This window comes from Gobio gobio, assembly GCF_949357685.1.
Source record: "Gobio gobio genome assembly, chromosome: 11".
NCBI lineage: Eukaryota > Metazoa > Chordata > Actinopteri > Cypriniformes > Gobionidae > Gobio > Gobio gobio.
Window position 1 is genome coordinate 29670007 of NC_137104.1, and position 21720 is coordinate 29691726.

The following is a 21720-nucleotide window of genomic DNA, read 5'->3' on the forward strand; positions in this document are numbered from 1 at the left end:
CTCATCCAATGATAATGTCTGTTTATCTGGAGCCAATAAAAGCATTGAATCGTCATGACTGACAGAAAATGTAGCCAATGAACACACGATTCCAACGAGACCTCTCATGTATATATTTGTCACATGGGCGTGAATATTTATTCATTTGAATGTGGCGCGCTCTCTCACGAGAAGCTGAGACGTAGTCTGTGTGACTGTGACACACACACACCCCTCCCTGTCATCTGACAGCTAACAGCTAACGGGCTAGTACAGACGGTCTCTTTGTAGTAACTGTTTGCTAATCTTACTAACTGGACGGAATTTATTATCCAATGGATCGTCAAAAGAAGTTTGCAGGGCCGGCCCGTGGCATAGGCGGAATAGGCAAATGCTAGGGGCGCCACTCATCCATAGGGGCGCTAAAATGTATTACTGATACTATTTTATTCAAATTAATTCGAAATATTAACTTAACTAAGTGCCCCACCTCTTCCCGGTCCGCCTCATCAATCTCCCACCGCCAAGCTACTTGAAGTACGTCAGAAATATAACGCGCGATCAGTTTAACGTTGGGAATTTGTTGTGTCGCGTCGCCTCTCGCCGCATCTAATGTAGACAGGATTGCTTTCATTTTTTACGGTGCTTGGCCGCTCGCGCCAAGTGTAGACACGGTGAAAGTTGCCTGATATGATGGATGGCCGAATTGTAGTGTCAAAAAAGACAGAAGCCCTCTGATGCAGGGAAGATAAGGGATACACTGCAAAAATGCTCTTCTTACTTAGTATGTTTGTCTTGTTTCTAGTCTAAATATCTAAAACTTCTTAAATTAAGATGCATTTAGCCTACTAGATAAGTAAAATGACATAAGATATATGTTCTTGTTTTCTTGAAAATAAAATCAAAATTAAGTGAGTTTATGCTTAAAACAAGCTAAATTATCTGGGGTGAGAAAAATAATCTAGTTTCTGATTGAATCTTGTTTCTTGTTTCCGCCCCAAACAGAAATAAGATCATTTTTCTCACCCCATTTGGCAGATAATTTTGCTTGTTTTAAGCAAAAACTCACTTCATTTGAGTGTGTTTTCCCCCCAGAAAACAAGAAAAAATATCTAATGTCATTTTACTAGTAAATACATCTTGATTTAAGATTTTTTAGATATTTGGACTGGAAACAAGAAAAAAATACTAAATAAGAAAAGCATTTTTTGCAGTGTAAAGACAGAGGTAGCGTGATGTAGGCTTATTGATGAATGAATGTACAGTTTATTTAATTGCATAGTAGTAAAATACTATGTTCGCTAATTTATTCCAGTTTTACCTTAAACTTTATGCAAACAGCTGTTCTGGGTTCTCGAGAGGCCACAGCCAGTGTGATTTTGTAAATAAAAACGCATGCAATATCACTTTTTTAATAGCCTAATGTTTTTACTCTACAGTTGTGCAGTTTTAAGGGGACATATGGCAATTTTAAAATGTATTTGCCAAAATTAGTAATGATATTCATATACAGGTTTATTTAAACTAGCAACATTTTATTTAAAATTCACATTAAATATCAAAATTTCTCAGTTTAATTCATGGTGAAAACATGAATGTGCATAGTTTAGTGGAAGATTGCTGCCATCTACTGGAAAACAAACACTTTTGCTAGTTCTCAATGAATAGTTTGTGCATGAATGCTGGATGCTATTACTCTTGCTATTTGTGTTTAAGCTGTAATGTGGCGTAGGTGCTATGTTTGTATAGTTTAACTATCATCAGCCTTTTAAAAAATAAAATAATGATAATAATATCGTGAACATAATGACGGGGTAGAATGGACTGGACATCATATAAAACAACAACAATGAAAATAAAAATAAAAACATCAATGCATTACAAAAATAAAACAGTAGTAATTCCACAACTTAGAGTGATAACATGTAGTGCTAAACCTTACAAGGGGCACCAAGTAAAATCTTGCCTAGGGCAGCAAATTGGTCAGGGCCGGCCCTGGAAGTTTGTATTGTGCTGAAGATGCTTTATTTGAGCTCACTCGAAGCAGCGATGTGAAAAACATTGAGGAGAGTGAAGACAGCGTTGACGGTACTTGTTGAGAGAGAAGTTGATCCAATAACATACCGGTGAGTTGCTATGTGTAGTTGTTTATGTATATTGAGAATGTGTGTGAGAATGTATTTATTTTATTGTTTCTGTGTGCTAGAAAAAATGCAATATACCAGTATGCATTATACATATGCTGATATTTTGCATTTTTCCTAGCACACATGGGGAAAAATTATATATAATTTTTCCCCATGTGTGTGTAAATAAAACATATATATATAACACATGTAATTGTTTATATATATATATATATATATATATATATGTATATATTGAGACTGTATTTATTTTATGTTTTTCTGTGTGCTAGAAAAATGACAATATACCAGTATAGATTATACATATACTGATATTTAGCATTTTTTCTAGCACACACAGGAAAAAAAAATATATATATATATATATAATATATAAAATGCATTTTTTTCCCCTGTGCTACAAAAAACAAATTGACGAAAAAAGAAAAGTTCTGGACGGCCGACCATCTGTGTGATTGTTGAATGCTCACTGTATCACCGGCCATTATATTGATTGTAGGACTGTGTGAGAATGTATGGGCCGCCGTCAATATGAATGCTCACTGTATAGCCGGCCGTTAGATTGATGCTTGGGCTGTGTGAGAATGTATAGGTGGCCGTCAATATGAATGCTGTCTAACCGACTGCCCATCAGTTTCATTGTTCATGGGATGGCCTGTAATTAGAGTGAATGATGACAGTGTGATTGTTGATTGAATGGGCAAACTATACAGAAATAATAAATGCAGTGCTAATTCTCTTTCCTTTCCTTGCCATTCTACAGGCATCAGGTTGAGTCTTCAGATGAGCTATGGCATCCAAGCACCAGCCAACCAGCAGAAAAGCGAAGGAAGCTTTCAGATTCTTCAAGATCTGCACTTGCTGTTGTAGACCTGAATCGGCCAGTAAAAGGCCAGTAAATGTTTTTTTTTTACATTTGCAAATTGTGTGTGTTTTTATAGCTATATATTTATATTATATTGTTATTTATATTACTAGTTATATTTATAGTTATTATACTTATATTACTTGTTGTATTTTCAGTTGCAAAGAGGTTTAGCTCTTTTTTATTAATATTTCATTTTTATTATATTTTTATAAGTTCTGTTGTACAAATAAATCACTTATACAAAGTCTTATGGTTCTGCCTATTATTTTATAGTTGAAAAAGCATTCAAGCATCATATATGATGGCTAAAACAGCTTGCAGTACACTTCATAACATTAGGTTATCAAGTCTCCTGTAGGTTTCTTGGCACCTGGACATATTCTTAGAAAAAAGCATGCAGGAACCCCATTTTTCATGATATCTTCGTCAAATTTTAAATATAAACTGATGAGACTTGTGCCTTTCAATTCATTAACTAACTGGATTCCTCCAGGCTTATTTTCATATATTTTTACATCAAATAATAAAGTGTTCATTGTAGCACAAATCATCTTCAAGACACTTCAACTTCTATAACTGTTTGTCTTTCTAAGTTTTTTTCTACTTTAATGTTTGGGTAATAAACTCTAAAGTGTCTTCTTTTTATAGATGTCTAAATTGTGCATGTAGTGCAAATTGTTCAGCAACTGCAATTGTTTTAGTTGGGAGATGTCATTTCTGGGGATGTGCCTCAAGCAGGCGGAGGGAGAAATGGAACAGACATAGTCTTGGAAAAAAGCTTGCAGGAACCACATTTTTCATTATATCTTCCTCAAACTTGAACTATAAACTGATAAGTCGTGTGGCTTTCAATCCATAACTGAACTGGATTCCTCCAGGTCTATTTTCATATATTTTTACATGAAATAATACAACATTCTGTGTAGTGCAAATAATTTTTGAGGCATTTCAACTATTATAATTTTTTATCTGTTTGAGAAATATCAACTCTGATTGCTTTTTATTAGAGTCCCAAGTGTCTTCTTTCCAAAGATACCTTAATTGTGCCTGTAGCACACTGTTCTCAGGAGCTATAATTGTTTTAATTCAGGTAGGTTGTTTTCAGCTGTGAGCCCCAAAGTGGGGGTGCAGCTTAACAGGTTAAACAAGAAAAATCCCTCGTGATTGGTTGGCAGATCACTGCAAACCAATCATTATTGGTCCCCCTGGCTCATTATAAATGTAAACCCCAATAATAATAATAATAATAAATATATAATTTATGTTGTAATAATTTATGTTTTAGATTAATGTTATTGTGCTATGAACTACACTATTCATACCATCAAGGATAATATGGGAAAATTTGCCCGGACCGTGCCGTTTATTCAAAGAAAGAGCTTCATTTATAAACACACAGCTGTTTATTCAAAGAAAAAGCTTTATTGTTAAACACACAACTATGTACAGTGCAGCAGTAATGTCTCTTATGTTGTCCTCCAAAAACGTCAAAAAGAAGCGCCCAACACATTCGGGAAACACAGGTGTATATGGTGAGTTGCCCTGTATTTCGGTATCGCCTCTAATCTGGATTGCAAAGTGGCACAGAGTTCGGAGAGCTCCAGGCTGCGAGAGGGCGGTGGTCGCACAATCCACCCAGACACCCCGTCAACAATGCCGTCTTCCTCATCAGATATGAGTTCAATGGTCGCGGACTTCCAAATGTCCACCTCATCCTCAGCCAGCACAATTCATCTCACTTCCAGCAACTGTAATACAATCATAAAGACAATAAGCAACCTGAAAAATACTCACATTGACAAAAACAGATCTAATATAATAAATCTTACCCTTTTTCTTCTTGATCGACTCCGAGCTAAACTTCGCAGTTTCCGCCTGCGATGTAAGTTCAGGTTGTTTGTATCTGAAGCTCCGGCGTGTCGATTCATAATACGTCTTACAGGCAGCTGGAAAACAATTACATGAGACTGGTATTAATAAAAACAGTCACGGTAAAATTAAACAAGGAATGAGAAAAACATTAGAAGTTATACATACACACAATGTCGTCGTGATCAGCGGTTAAATCTGGACTCACGGAAATCGCTCCAAGCAGATAAGAGGTCGCGACTTCGTTATGAGGCGAGGATAGTCTGTGTAAACAAAATGTGCAGTTTTAAGCTCGGATCTATTAACACATCAATTTCCTTATACAGCTGAATAAAATCATATTCTTTAAATCATAACATTACATTACCCATGCTCTGGTTCATAGCGCCTGCAGTTTGCCTCAGAGTTGTGAAGACGCCAGACAGCTGAAAATTTGTCGAAAAAGTTGGTCGTGTCCATGCAGAGGAGTTGAAGGCGTCCTGTCATTGTTGATCACGAAAAAGCAAAGCAGCAAAAACACAGGAAATGTATAAAAATAAAAAGTCCAAAACACGTCTGTTTAAAGCTCGTCTTCACGTTTTGTACGCGTCATGGCCATGACCTCGCACGTGATTGGACGAGGGCGAGAAGCTCGTCGGGCTCCTCCAATCACATGCGAGGTCATTGTTATAAGGATGTTTTCCAGAATTAATTCGAGCTTCTTTATGGGCGCCAGCCTCGGGGGGTGCTGGATGTCCTTAGGGAGGCTTGGGAGGACGGACCTTCCGCGAGTAAAAATGAAATTCAGTATGTCCTGGACCTGAGAACAAAACTCCACACTTTGGGGCGGCTATCAATGGAGAATTTGTTACAGGCTCAGGACAGCTGTACAACAGAGGGGCTAGGCTTCGTCAATTTGCACCGGGAGATAAGGTGCTTGTATTACCCCCTACTTCCAGTTCTAAATTACTCGCAAAGTGGCAAGGACCCTTTGTGGTCACACGGCGAGTCGGGGATCTCAACTATGAGGTAGTGCGCTCAGATAGGGACGGAGCACGTCAAATATACCACCTCAACCTTTTAAAGAAATGGTCAGAGGCGGAGTCAGTGTTGCTTGCGACGGTGGTGAGCGGAGACGATGATCTCGGGCCGGAGGCGGTTCAAAAGCCTCAATCACTCGCTCTGGCCCCGGGGGGGATCATCTCTCGCCGTTGCAGCTCACTGACGTTAAAACATTACAAGCAGAGTTTGCTGACGTGTTCAAACTCGCCCCTCCCTGGTCGCACTGACCTCATTCAACACCATGTTGAGAAAGAGCCGGGCGTGGTGGTTCGCAGCCGGCCGTACCGTTTACCTGAACACAAGAAGAAAGTCGTTCAGGCGGAATTAGAGGCTATGCTGGATATGGGCGTAATAGAAGAGTCCAGCAGCGATTGGGCGAGCCCGATAGTTTTGGTCCCAAAACCTGACGGCTCGGTTCGGTTCTGCGTGGACTATAGAAAAGTGAACGCGGTGTCGAAATTTGATGCGTACCCAATAAAACCCGCAGTTGGGCGGGTGGAAGTAAGATATCTGGGCTTCCACTTGGGTCATGGACAGGTGCGTCCCCAAATTGACAAGACCGCAGCCATTGCAACCTGCTCACGGCCCAAGACCAAAAAGGAGGTTAGACAGTTCCTGGGGCTAGCGGGATATTATAGAAGGTTTGTACCTAATTATTCGGACCTCGCTAGCCCGCTGACTGATCTAACTAAAAAGGAGGTACCAGATACAGTTCAGTGGACGGAGCGGTGCCAGCAGGCTTTTACCCAGATAAAGGCTGCTCTGTGTGGTGGGCCGCTCTTACAGGCTCCTAATTTCTCTCTCCCTTTTTCCCTGCAGACAGACGCCTCGGACAGGGGGCTGGGCGCAGTCCTGTCCCAGGAGGTGGAGGGTGAGGAGCGGCCGGTGCTGTACATCAGTTGCAAGCTCTCTAAGAGAGAGACGATGTACAGCACCATAGAAAAGGAGTGCTTGGCTATCAGGTGGGCCGTTCTCACCCTCCGCTACTACCTCCTGGGGCGGGAGTTCACATTTGTTGCTGTGAAAACAGCAGTTTTCTCTGTTCCACAGAGCAGCAGACGAGTCACCGCGATCCCGCTGGAATGTGCCGTCTCTCCAACACGCGTTCCTCCCGTTCTCAGGTTCTCCTTTAAATAACTTGCTGATAGCAGCTTACACTCAATGTTGAGAGTCGTCTTTCGATTGCCGTTTGGCTCCGAAGTGAATGACAGCGTGCATTCGCTCTCGCTTCCTGTTTATACCCGCAGTGCGGGGCGGAGCGCGAGATGCAAATCTCGCACGCCAATTGTTCATTGGCCGGTTCTATATAGCTCGAAGCTGATAGGGGCTCCCAGAAGTGATCCCAATTCGTCGGTACGTCCGACGTACGTCGAACGTGACCGACTGAAAGGGAACTCCGCCTGCTGCTACTCTGATTTGCATTTGTGTAGCTCACAGCATGTTCATTTACATGTTAAAGCCTCCCCTAGAATTAAGGGGGGGTCATGGGGGGACAACTGCCAAGCAAGGCCCACGTCAATTTCCGACAATTTACGGCAGTTTCCGGTGTTGCCTGCAAATTGCCGTGCACAGTCGTAAACCTGAAGTTCCACGGCAATCTACAGTGCCACATACTGACGAAAATCCCACTTTTCATGCAGTGTAACAGCAATATTTGCACTCGGTACATCAGTAACAATGGGGACCACATCATAGTTATCGACATAAGATGATCTAGGTTCACTTATGCCTAGTTCAGACTGCCCGATTTTGACTTGCCGACAGGTTTTGCGAAATCATCAACAAATGCCCGAAATCATAGGCAAATCGGTGCTCGTGCACGTGAGTGACAATCACGCAGTGTGAATTATCAAAGACGCGATCAGAGAGACTCGCCGATGAGTCGCCGACGCCCGCGAGATATTTGGCATGCTAAATATCTGGACCTGTCGGCGATTCAAACTCTGCTGTGTGAAATGTGTTCTGACTGAAAATATATCGGCAATGACGGACAGCCAATGAAAGAGCAAGATACAAGGCAGCGGGAGGTTCGGGGAGGAGTTATAGACCAGAATATCAGTATTTTAATAGATATATTTATAATTATATCAAACAGAAACAAAGCACAAACATTTGCTTGACTAGCCGCAACAGTAGCACATTGCAAAACTAATTATGTACCTCCAACTCTCTTTGCAGAACACAATCATTGCTCCCTGTGTCTCCCCAACCATTTCCTCCACCATAATCTTTTTTCTTTTTCTCCTTTTGCAGCAAATCAGCGCACAGACAATTTGGACCGCAAGTTTCTGCACTGCAGTCTATATTTTTAATAACAATTCCAGTCTCGCGCAAGAACTCCGGTCTGACGCACGTGTGATCTTGCGTTGTTTCCTTCCCTCTTCTCGCGTGTATTTTGTTGTGAAACGTAATTTGCGGACGGGACAGAACTGTCACCGATTCTTTCTCTTGTACAGTCATGCAATGTGAAACCCCCTGTCGCCGATCCATCGGTCAGTGTGAACACAGCAGTGACTGAGTGCTGGCCCAGATAATCATGCAGTGTGAAAAGAGCAGTGATCTGACAAGTTTGAAAATCGCGCAGTCTGAACTAGGCATAAGGCAGTCACTAACTTTCTCAGACTGCTGATCAGTTTTAGTTTCATTATTTTTTATCAGGCGTGTGATTCACCTGCTCATTAACCTGCTCATTAACAGTGCCTGACACAGACTCATTTTCATGGTTAATTTGTTCAGCATCCTTCTTTGTGGGACACGTTTGTCTATTATGAGCATGACCATGTTTTTTTTTTTATAAGCCCAGAGGAATCAATCTTCATTGAACTGACGATTTTGTCGTAAGGCACAATATTGTGCTCAAGCATATCGTTGGGGGTATAAACGGCAGGACATTTGAAAGAATACACTTTTTTAATAGGTTAGACAGCGGCAATACCAGGATAAAATTATCTCTCACTGATACGCCGCACTCAACAAAATGATCGTTAATAAACCACCATAGTTAATTATTTCAAAAAGATCACAATAGCCTTACTCATCATTGACGCCGACAAAATATTTTGTGCACCAATTTCATTTCCGATTGCTCCTCCACCGACACTGAATCATCTGGTATGCATTTGCAACCATGTCAGGCAGTCAAGCTTGAAAACCCGTCAGAGTTTGGACCCATAATCACCACACGACTGGACATAAATAAACCTACTACAAATTACTAAAAAACTAAAATATACAAAGAAAAGAAGGAATGTCTAAAGAACTCACTCAGAACGCCGTCACTCATTCACTCACACACTTCCCACAGTTTAACCTCAAGCTGGGTAACGCCTTTCCAAACTTCTATACCAGTGTTTCTGAAACCTGTCCTGGGGATCCCCGAACATAGGGCTGGGCCATATTATCGTATATCTACGATGTCTCGCAATCTCGTATCACAATGTCAATATCGGAAAAAAAGATTGCAAATATATTTCACATAGCCCCATAGTTACCATACACATATTTATTCACATGCAATAGCATGCATTAAATATTTTCTATAGACAAGTAGATAATAGGGTTAGGAATAGAAAATAGATTACAATTCTGGAATTCTTTAGGCCTACTTAAGATCAGGAATCGGATACTTATTATCGATTTTGCTTATCGATTCCTGAGTGTGCATTTTAATGTGAATTTAAACAAGTTTTTGAAAAACATTTTAAACATTTCTGTACTTGTGCTCTGTTTCACGCATCCAAAGCGCACACAAAGAGCCGCCTCTCATATAGTGCATATAACACAGGCTTCCATGGGCTGAAGCCCAGGGGCCCACACTGGGGAGAGGCCTACTGGCTGCACAACAATTATATTTGTCATAAGAACAGTGTGTAAATTATTAGCAACAATAACATTACAACAATGCTAATGTTTTACATGTATGTCAGCAGTGTTGTTGGCTCGAGCAGATTAAATAATCGGATATTGCGTTTTTTTAAGGCGATTATCAATAAAATATTTTTTTACATATCGTTCAGCCCACCACTGCATCTTACACACCTGATTCAACTTATTGGGTCATTAGTAGAGACTGAAAAACTCAAAATGGGTGTGTCTGATCCATCCAACATCCGGAGAGACATCCAAAATATGCAGTGGTGAGGGGTCCTCAGGACAGGTTTTAGAAGCACTGTTCTATACAAATAAATTCAAACTAAATATATTTATTCATTTTGCAAATGCTTTTATCCAAAGCGACTTACAAATGAGGAATACGCTTACAAGCGAAATCTCAAAATACAAACTTTCAGACAATGCTTAGAGTAGCATAAGATAGAATAAAGAGGGATTAAAGGCAAGTCAAATCATAGCATTTTTTGGTTGTTGTTATGATGAGGTTAAGTGACCATTGCTCCTTTACCGATTGTAGGCTTCTGAAAGGAATGTAGAATGCAGGTGGAAGTAGGAGGGTGCAGAGCCTGTGGTATATCTGTCAATACCTTGAACTTGATGCAAGCAGTGAGTGGTAGCCAGTGCAAAGAGATAAAGGGATGTGTGACGTGGCCCTTTTGGGCTCATCGAAGACAAGTCGTGCCACAGTGTTCTGAATCATTTGTAGAGGTTTGACTGTGCATGATGAAAGTACAGCCAGAAAAGCATTACAGTAATCAAGCCTAGAAATGACCAGGGCCTGGACAAGAAGCTGTGTTGCTGTGTTGATGTTGTGCAGCACAAACCTGCATGACTGAGCTCTGAGAATGTCTTTGAAGATCAAATGGTCATCAAAAGCAACTCCAAGATTTCTGACCGACCTTGATGGGGCAATTGATGTTGAACCTAGCTGGATGGTGAAATCGTGCTGTAGAGTCGGATTGGCAGGGAAGACGAGAAGCTCAGTTTTTGCCAGGTTGAGTTGCAGGTGATGTTCTTTCATCCATGCCAAGATGTCCGCCAGACAGCTTGAAATTAGTGCAGCTAGTGTGGGATCATCTGGTTGAAATGAAAAGTAGAGCTGTTGATGTGCTTTGGAAACCTCCCCTGTCCAGGCAAACCTGAAAGACCTACCTGTGAGATAGGATTCAAACCAGTGGAGTGGAACCCCTGTGATGCCCAGTGATGAGAAGCTGGACAGAAGTATCTGATGATTTACAGTGTCAAAGGCAGCTGATTGATCCAGGAGGATTGATGATGTGGAATCAGCTTTCACAATCTGCAGGAATTCAGTGACAGTGATGCAGTCTTGGTTGAGTGACCGCATTTGAAACCAGATTGGAAAGATTAAACCTGGTTGAAAACAACTCATTCAAGTGTTTTCGTTATGAATGGTATGAGAGAGACAGGTCTGTAACTATCTACAAGTGATGTATTTAATTATTTATTAAAACTTAAAAAGTTGTGCCTATGTGGGAGATGCAGGTTTAAGTCTAGTCTGCAATAATTCCCATAGCTCTCACATTCAGTAAGTAGGCCTAAATACTGCAAACTCAGCAAATCAATATTATGAATTTTATACATAGATCTGTTTGTTGACTCTGCACTTTAACACCCATTAGTAAAGATGGTATCTTTTAAATTTCACTTCTCCAGGTACAGACCTTGTTTAAAAGAAGCTATCATTTAGCCTTTTAATCTCCAGTTCAATAAAATGTTAGGTATCCGACATTCAGGAGTCATTCAGTGTCTCCCAATTCTGTTTTAAATGATTCTAGCTTCTGTCAAGGCCAAAAACATGGATTCTAAGTTGCCAAAGAGCCATAAGCCAGTGCACTTCAGACATTCTAGAATGATAAGTCTCTAATTCATCTGAACATCTCTCAGTTGCAGGTGTATAGACATTTATAGATTGCATGTCTTATAAAACGGATAAATTATCAATCTACAAACCAACTGGCTAATGCCAATTTGAGCCTGAAAGCACAAAAAAATAATTCCTGGGGGATCAGGAAGCTTTATATCACTGGCACAGTGATAGTCTAAGAGTTCATTCAGTACATGCACTAGCACATGAAACACAAGCATAGCAAGGCTTTGTCTGCGTGCCATTCATGACAAGAGCTGTCATTGTTATTGTGGAAATAAATATTGCACATCACAAAGGGAAGGGTGGACACCACTTTCGGATCCATGCATCAAAACTCTATACTGAACATATGAAAGTGTTTCTAGTGGTTTTGAGAACTCTTTTATGACCAATACAATTTCAGCTCAAAAGAATCTGCGCAAAAGTGTGCTTTAGTATTCTGACAGTAACTGTTACAAATTTCACAGACAACAAAGACAAAAATAAACATAAATATAGTGACTGGGTATGAGCAAGGGCCGGTTCCTATTAGTCAGTGAGAGTTTGACGCAATTGCGGGGAAATCCCTTGGGAAGCCCAATAACTGATGGTGCCTATGTTGAAAGGAGCAACCTTCACTGCATAAAAAAATATCGGTAACACTTTACAATAAGGTTCAGTAGTTAACATTAGTTAACTACATTAGCTAACATGAACTAATACCGAACTGCACTTATAAAGCATTTATTTATCTTTGTTCATGGTAATTTCAACATTTACTAATGCATTATTAAAATCTTGTTAACATTAGTAAATGCACTGTGAGCTAACATGAATAAACCACGTATTTTTATTAACTAACATCAACAAAGATTAACTAATGCTGAACAGAGGTGTTGCTCATGGTTAGTTCATGTTAACTAAAGCATTAACTAATATTAACTAATACAACCTTATTGTAAAGTGTTACCGAAATATCAAATTGGAACATGAGCATGTCCCTTGGCAAATCGGAAATAGTGAAAAGGGAAATGATCAGAACCAACATAGCCATCCTTGGCAAAAGTGAACTACATTGGATGGGAAATGGTCATTTTCAGTCGGTAGACTGTATACAAATTGTTCACTCAACTTAAAGGGTCACTTTAGTGATTTAGCATTAAGCTTTATATCAGTAGAAACCCGGTAGTATATTCGAATTATGGTACTTTCCCCCCTCATATCCCCTGAGACGAGATAATTGTGCATTTTATTTCTGGAAAAAATCCTCCGATGTCGCAAATATCGTCATTTTGCGTCATCGGAGGATTTTTGGCCAGAGCCTAGAGCAGGGGTCGGGAACCTTTTTTGACCAAAGAGCCATTTTTTCATTTTTGGTTAATGCATTTTTCCAAAAGAGCCACAGAAAAAAATAATATTAAATTATTATTAAAAAACATGCTTTTTTCCCCAATAAAATTTCAACAATAGCCTAGTAATTATTAGGTCCATAACTAAAAAAAACACATATGCAGAAAACAATAAATAAATTGCAATATGGAATTAATTGTGCAGGGCTTTGTGAGGTTGAGTTATAAATCCTCTTTGTATGTGTGAACATCTACTGTGTTTACGTGAATACTCGACTTGGCATTTTGATATATTTCTGTAGTCTATTAATCTGACGTGCAGCCGAGGACAAAGCTGTGCTTGTCAGTGTTGCGCTCGGAGCGCGTGCACAACATCCTGTCAGTAATTCAATTGTCTTTCGTGACTTATCACGCTTTTATCATTCATTTTCGTCAACTGAAATCTGCGTGGATTATCATAAATACACATTTATTTATCACAAGGGTCTCTGCGGCAAAAGCGAAAGTACCCGCGGGTGAAATGTTTCGAAATGTCTCTTTCCACAACAGACCACCAGTTTCAATAAAAGGATATATTAAAGTTTGTATAGCCTACTTTTATATTTTCGCTGCTGTTCTAAAAATGGTTTTCGGTTACCTTAAACAAGCCACAGCTGCTTGAATCCCAGAGCAGAAGCTGTTACCACAGAAACGCAAGTGGTTATTGTTTGCTGTCGCGAGACTCGCGACTCGCGACACTCGCTAACAGCACTGAACGTGCGCGGCCGGTACAACTTGAATATTAGTTATTATCATACGTTTCATTAACTTCGGTTGGCTGTACAACAAGGGAATTGTAATTGGCTGCTTTTTTTCTGCAGAGAGCGGATCTCTGTTGATGTGTCTAATTTTTTTTTATCGATCATTTACAGGGAGATGAGCCACATTATTTTTGTCAAAGAGCCAGGTGTGGCTCGCGAGCCATAGGTTCCCGACCACTGGCCTAGAGACTATAGGAGCTAGTTCCGCATGTTTTCAACCCGCCCATAGGGGTGGGATCTCCCTCACAGAATGTAAATGCGCTAGGCCGCTGCCGCTCGGCTCGGGCATTCATAAGGGAGCGGTACGGAGCAAAGTGAGTGTTTCAACTTTTCAATGAATTCCTATGAAAGTTTAGCTTCCACATGCGATCTGATAACGCGGCAGAATGGACACGCGTCATGAATGACTGTCGCGCTTACCTCAGCTCTGCTCATCTCTTCTCGTGATGAATGAAATCTGACTCCTGCTGCATCTGTGACATGACTTTTGTTCGTCTCACTCACACTTTATTGAAAAGACACATTCAGTTTTTAATTGTAGTGTCTATTCTCTAGCTGAAAAAAATTATTTTATTACAATGAATATCAAAACGACGGTGGGGCGGTGCCGCGGTGGGCAAGTGATAACCAATAGCCGTGGCTTTGGGAGTGGCCTCGTAGGGCAGCGAAGCAAGTGCATTCTGGGAGTTGTCTTTCATCCACATGAGACAAAAATACATTTTCTGTCTTTTCTCAGTCTAGAAGGCACCAAATTCAAAAATAATTTCACATTTCTACTACATAAATGACAGTTTAAATACACATTCATCTTCCCAGCGCTGAAGTGCCCCTTTAACTTTTTTAGTTATCTTTTTGCACTGATTCAATTTACTTAAAATATTAAGTGTTAAACTTGACAAATGTAAAGTTTGAACTTATGAAGTTTAGTTGGAATAACTTTATGAAAGTAAGGCGAACTTTTCAGTGCAAAAGTTCACAATAAAAAAGTTTTTTGTTCACTCAACTAAAATGTTTATTTACTAAAAATATTAAGAATATAAAGAATTGTAAATACATTTAGTTGAAATAACTATGCTGTGGCGAGGGGGGCGTGGTTTAGCAAAGTCTGTGACGGGAGAGAGAGTCAGAGGACGAGCGGCACGTAAGTGGATCAAGCACAAATGATGAACACCTGTCTCTTGTTGCAGTAATTGGCGTGGAGAGAGTACATAGAGCAGGAGGAAACGAGAGAGAAGGAGAGAGAGCTGGAGACGGAGTGACACACTGGGACTCGGCTGGCCACAGAGCAGAGAGGAACTGCTGGAAAGAAAACCGACGTTTGATACTGAGAATTTATGAGTGACTTTTGTTTGTGCGATGTGCACAGTGTTGTAACCTGAGCGAATTGAGTTATTAAAACCCAGTTACGAGTCCCAGTAAGCCGACCCCTTTGTCTTCTTCCTTACCATCCCACGAACATCGTTACATATGCCATGTTATGTTATCATATTGCCATAACACTGTTGAAGCTAGGTCAGTAGTAGAAAGTTCAGATTCATTAATAACACTAAACCCTAATCCTAAATCAGTGATTAGTTGATCAGTTAATCAAACCAGTTTATAATGATTACAGCATCATCAATAAGTAGCAAACATCACCCAATCTCAACTTATGCTGGCTTTCCCAAGTGAAAAATAAATATACCAAAATATATTTAAAATACATTTATTTTATGCTAAGTATACTACAAATACACTTATGTATGATGTACTGCTATGTTTTGAGGTGTGTTTGTTGTCAAACTCAAAAATTAATTATTTAAAAAATGCCATTCATTTATTTGAAAAAGTTCATGTTAATCATTTTAATAATTAGTATTTTATTGACAAAATATTTTAGTTTGTCTTGTAAGTTTTTTCTATTAGATCAGATAACATTTTAAGCTGTAATTGGGTCATGTTATAATGTGCCCCTCACATGTTAAAATGTACCCCATCTATGGGGCATGTTGTCACATTTCACTTCCATTCTTTTGGGGTATATCAAGAAAAAAGTATATTTGAGCGAGATGCTAACGGTCTAATCAGATTCAATGATTTATGCTAAGCTATGCTAAAAGTGCTACCGCCAGACCCGGAGATCAGCTGAATGGATTCAAAAACGGTAAAACTCAACTGTTTAACTCTAGAGGAGTTGTACAATGTTCCTTTAAAATGCACCTTACTTTCATAAAGTTATTCCAACTAAACTTGTCAAGAAGTAATACTTAATATTCTAAGTAAATATACAACTTAACTGAGTCTCTCTATCTGCTTTGTTCCAAACATTCTTCAAAATATCTTCTTTTGGTCTATATACTACAAGTCTATACACCAACTACAGATGCTTTACAACGAGGTCCAAAGCACGTAAAACAAACACCATATAAGGATCTTCTTTATGTTATGGGTGATTTTAATGCAAAGGTAGGCAAAGGAGAAGATGCAAGAATTGTGGGGAAGTTTGGTTTGGGAGTAGGGATGGCTCGATACCATAATTTTGGCTTCGGTACGGTACCACAATCTAATTCCGAAGTACCGGTATTAAATCGATACCATAAAGGGTCTGAATTTTGGCACGGTTATTGTGAATAATTTTACTCACTCTCGCAAGTTTGTGGTTTATAAAGCGGGAAATTAACGCCACTAGGAACAAATGAACACTTATACATCAACGTAACATTAACACAAGACCAAGTACAGAGGACAATTGAAGGCTTAAATACACAGAGAGATCATCAACAAAAAAATAGGTAACAGATGTGGACGAATTAGAAACCATGACAACTGATAAATGACTAGACATCAGACATATGGAGACATAGAAAACAAAGATTAAGAAACTAAAGACACTGAACAGTGAAACTGAACATGACTGACAATCACATAGTGAAATTTAATATTTCGGTCCATCTGCCTAACCCTACTGTGACCTGTAAATTACAGTGAGAGCATATGGCAGAAATAGAGGAAGAAAAGGACTGGTGAGAGGTCAGCTGTGCCAACTGTGACATGACGCAAGCTGTGCATGCACGTCACCATGATAATTTTGGCATTATTCTAAGAGAAAGAAAACAAACACAGGAATAGTGAATGAATAGTAAGCTGGTATGTATGCAAGCATTAATGTAAACAATGAGCTTCAACACTTTAAAGACGTTGCTGAGACCACATCAAACAAAACACCAAAACTGCTTCATATTAACCCACAAATTACTTCTCTAATTTAACTTCCCATGAAATAAAGTTCTTAGGCTTTTGGATTTCAATTCATGTCTGTTAGCTTTAAAGGTACAGTTCACCCAAAAATTCAAATTTGCTGTTAATTTACTTACCCTCAGGCCATCAAAGATGTAGGTGATTTTTTTCTTCAGGAGGACAGTAAAGAAGATTTTTAGCTAAAACCGTGGTCCTCTGCGATTCACATAATGGAAGTCAATGGAGGCCATCACTTTGAGATAATAATACAAATAAAAAAAACATGCAGACGAAACAAAATTAATACCTGCGGCTCCTGACGATACAGTGAGGTCTTAAGTAGTGAAACGATTGGTCTATGCAAGAAACTGGACATTATTTACAACATTTTTACCTCTAATCTATAACTTAGCAAACAGTCCTGAGTGCTTTCACAACAGTCTGCAGCGACTAGAGGTAGAATTGGATTAGAGGTAAAATTAGAGGTAACATTTTTTAAATAATGTTCAGTTTCTTGCATAGACCAATCGTTTCACTTCTTAAGACCTCAATGTATCGACAACATTTTGTTTTGTTTGCAATTTATTTTTAAATCTCAAAGTGATGGCACCCATTGACCATTACATGAATCATGAGGACCACGGTTTCAGCTAAAAATCTTCTTTACTGTTTTACCCAAGAAGAAAAAAGTAATCTATATCTTGGATAGCTTGAGGGTGAGTAAATTAACAGCAAATTTCCATTATTGGGTGAACTATTCCTTTAAATTCCATAAACTCAGCAGAAAAATAAACATCCCCTTTTCAGGATACTGTACAGTATTTTAAAGATAATATTGTAAAAGCCAAATACATTTTAAAGATCTTTATTGGAAAGTGTTTAATTTGGACAGACCCTTGACCCCTTGATTTTGACTGAGGGAGCAATTCTACTCATATGTACACTTCAGGCAGATCCATAGACCACAATGTAACATGATTATGATGTCACAACAGCAACTCCCATAGCAGATTCCAAGTGATCAAGGGCTTAGATAGTTCCATTCAAGCAATGACATGCATCCAGGTGAACGCAGCCCTAAACCAAAGCAAGAAACAAACAGAAACCCTTCCAAAGGCCCTGCCCAAATTGCTTATTTCAATAGGAAATGTGTCTACAGGAAAGAAAGCACTCAGTTGTGTAATTTTTAGGGTTCCAATCACTAAAGGAGCTGATTTTCTTCCTTATTTTTCTGATCTAAAAGTATATGGGCGTCAGAGTCTGTAAATTGTAGAGACCCCAAAATTAGAAGGATGGTCCTAATCATGCACCACTACTCAGGAGCACAGACACACACCTAGGGGTGTGCAATATATATAGCATCTGCAATAATATATCGTAATTGTTGTTTTAACGATGTGCAATCTGACATTATAGAGTATATCCCTCACACACACCCAGAGAATGCATGCATACGCTACATGATGTAGTCTGGTAGATTAGACTAGTGCGGGTGCACATTTAGAGTGCACGCTTTCACTCCGTGTTAGTGTATATTTATATAATTTAATATAGTTAATAAATATCACACGAAGAGTGCAGTTTTTCTCCAGGCATCAGCATAACAAATGTAATATTGATTTTATACAAGTTTACTAAGCAAGAAGTTAATAAGTGACATTTTACATTTTAGACACCATATTGCCTGTTTTTGCTCTGTTTCGTCAATGAAAATAGTTCAAAACAAAGCCACAGAACTGTAATTGCATCTCTGAGCAACACACTGGGGTGTTTCCTTACTGAATGAATCAGCTTTTTGAACGAATCAGTTTAATTGATGACCTTAGATAGATTAAAGTGTTAGTTCACCCAAAAAATTTTAAATAATTTAATTTATTACTCACCCTCATGCCGTTCCACACCCGTAAGACCTCCGTTCATCTAATGAACACAAATTAAGATAGTTTTGTTGAAATCCGATGGCTCAGTGAGGCTTGCATAGCCAGCAATGACATTTCCTCTCTCAAGATCCAGTAATGTACCAAAATCAGTTCATGTGAGTACAGGGGTTCAATATTAATATTATAAAGCGATGAGAATATTTTTGGTGCACCAAAAAAACTAAATAACGACTTATATAGAGATGGCCGATTTCACTGCATCATGAAGCTTCGGAGCGTTATGAATCAACGTATCGAATCAGCGGTTCAGAGCACCAAAGTCACGTGATTTCAGCAGTTTGGCGGTTTAACATGCGATCCGAATCATGATTCAACACACTGATTCATAACGCTCCAAAGCTTCATAAAGCAGTGTTTTGAAATCGGCCATCACTATTTAAGTTGTTATTTAGCTTTTTTGGTGCACCAAAAATATTCTCGTTGCTTTCAAATATTAATATTGAACCACTGTACTCACATGAACTGATTTAAATATGTTTTAGGAAATGTCATTGATGGCTATGCAGGCCTCACTGAGCCATCAGATTTCAACAAAAATATCTTAATTTGTGTTCCCAAGATGAATGGAGCTCTTACGGGTGGCTTTAATTTAACATTTAAAGTATCTTCATGTTTTGAATCATTTAAAATGTCAATATTCAATGTTTTATGTTTAAAAAAAAAAAACCTTATACATGCGTTTGTGTCTGCAGGTTATTAATTTGTCACCTCGGAGCTGCATTAAACAGTGTAAATGCATCTAAATGCCATTTCAGATGCAGATTCTGTGCTTCCTCTCCTTTGCAAAGATGAATTTTGTTGATTGTGTCTTATTATTATAATTAAATTTGTGATTTTGACAAAAGATGGATGTAAATAATTAGGTTAAAAAAATACATTTATAAAAGGTAAAAATGTCCATAAAAAGGTCAAAAAATAAATAAATTGAAACGTATTGGAAAAAGTGACATTTCTGTCACTGCTGTGAACTGACCACTTGTGTGTGGCAGTGCGTAGGCTATAAGACCGGCAATTAACTTAAGTGAAGTGATTCTGGGCATCTATAAACAAAGATAACTGCTCCTGCATCTCTCTGTGTGCCTGCAAACTGCACTTGATGTGACTGACGCGGCGGAGTCACGTGACTAAAACCGAAATAACCGACATGGGAAAAATACGTTGGTTAGAGGTTCTGAATTTCGGTTTCGATTAATCGTACAGCCCTAAATTATCGTTATTGAGAAAATATTGCGATATAATTTTTTGTCAATATCACACACCCCTACACACACCCATACAGCTCTATAATAATGCTATAATAATAATCTATAATAGTGCTTTAATAATGCAATTTTTCCACTTTGGATCATAACTTTGGAACCCTATGGAATAAAAAACAAAATTTTCCCCAAGAAACCTTGAGTTAAGTCCTATAATGTATCTCCAATTTCTGGCTATAAAGCTCTTCCGTCATTTAGAATTTTCAAAAACCTACTTTTTCTAACTCCAACAGCCGTTGGTCTGATCTTCACCAAAATAGGGATATAGCAGCTAGAGACAGGGCTGGCAAAAAGCTATCAAAATAATTGTTTCATCAAATCATTGCAAGGTTATAAGTTAATTAATTGGTCAGGCAACGCCCATCTTTATGAGTTGACCTATAGCTGCTGGACACAATGTTCAAGCTTAACAAAAGTTCCCTGAGAAAGGGAACTCGCACTGCGTCGGAACAACGAATTTGGGGATGCTCCCTAAGCAACAGCGTATCTGAAGTCTGAATGAAACTATTCCAATCCTGACTGGTGTTGCATCATGACGTAGCTATGACGGCATACCCGGAAGATACATAAGGGGAGCCGGCGCATAGTAACGGCAGTTATCGCTCTTCAGTCATAGCGCTTTCTGTCAAACTGTCTGTCTATTTATTGTTGTCTGTCAAAAGAAAAAGAAAATCGTTCCCATCCACTTCCTGCCGGTCAGCCGCTTCAGGGGGTTGGGAACGAGGCTCGTGTAACACCCGAGGCCAGCCTCGAGAGGCTGGTTCCCTTAGTAGATTATCTTGGCGCATGGAAATGCCTTTCGAATATTTCTACATGGGTCCTGCGTACTGTAGAGACAGGTTACAGACTGCAGTTCGGTCACCCTCCTCCGAAATTCAACGTGGTGACGTGGACTGCAGTGGTACCAGATCAGGTTTGGGTAATGGAACAAGAAGTAAAATCCTTGCTGGTGAAGGAGGCCATAGAGCGTGTTCCTCCGCCAGAGAGGGAGTCCGGGTTCTACAGCCGGTACTTTATAGTTCCCAAAAAGGATGGAGGGTTGCGTCCTATTCTAGATCTGAGGTATTTGAATCGGTCTCTGAGGAGATTCAGGTTCAAAATGCTCACCATTCCCATCATCATGGGTCAGATCCAGTCCGAGGACTGGTTCGTCACGATAGATCTGAAGGACGCATACTTCCATATATCCATCCTTCCATGTCACAGGAAGTTCTTGAGGTTCACTTTCGGGGGCGAGGCGTACCAATATTGAGTGCTTCCCTTCGGCCTAGCTCTTTCCCCATGCACATTCACAAAGTGCATGGATGCAGCTCTGGCTCCATTGAGACTCCAGGGCATCCGTGTACTGAATTATATCGACGACTGGCTCATACTGGCCCAGTCGTACGAGATGGCGGTTCGGCATCGAGATGTCGTTCTGGCCCACATGAAGTGCTTGGGGCTGAGACTCAACACGAAGAAGAGTGTGTTGACACCATCCCAGAGAACTACGTT

The 21720-nt window shown here is 39.5% G+C and overlaps 2 protein-coding genes across 2 annotated transcripts in view; both read right to left on the bottom strand.

Moving 5' to 3' along the window:
- The window catches only part of thrb (thyroid hormone receptor beta), a 403412-nt gene that overhangs the window by 234587 nt on the left and 147105 nt on the right, over window positions 1-21720 (bottom strand). The window lies entirely within an intron of this gene.
- Window positions 4403-8583, bottom strand: LOC307133955 (uncharacterized protein). Its single transcript, XM_079829351.1, has 4 exons — window positions 5231-8583; window positions 5032-5126; window positions 4824-4940; window positions 4403-4742 (listed from the first exon to the last, which is right to left on the bottom strand). Exons 1-4 carry the CDS (start codon window positions 5347-5349, stop codon window positions 4711-4713), a joined length of 363 nt encoding a protein of 120 aa, XP_079685477.1. The 5' UTR covers window positions 5350-8583; the 3' UTR covers window positions 4403-4710.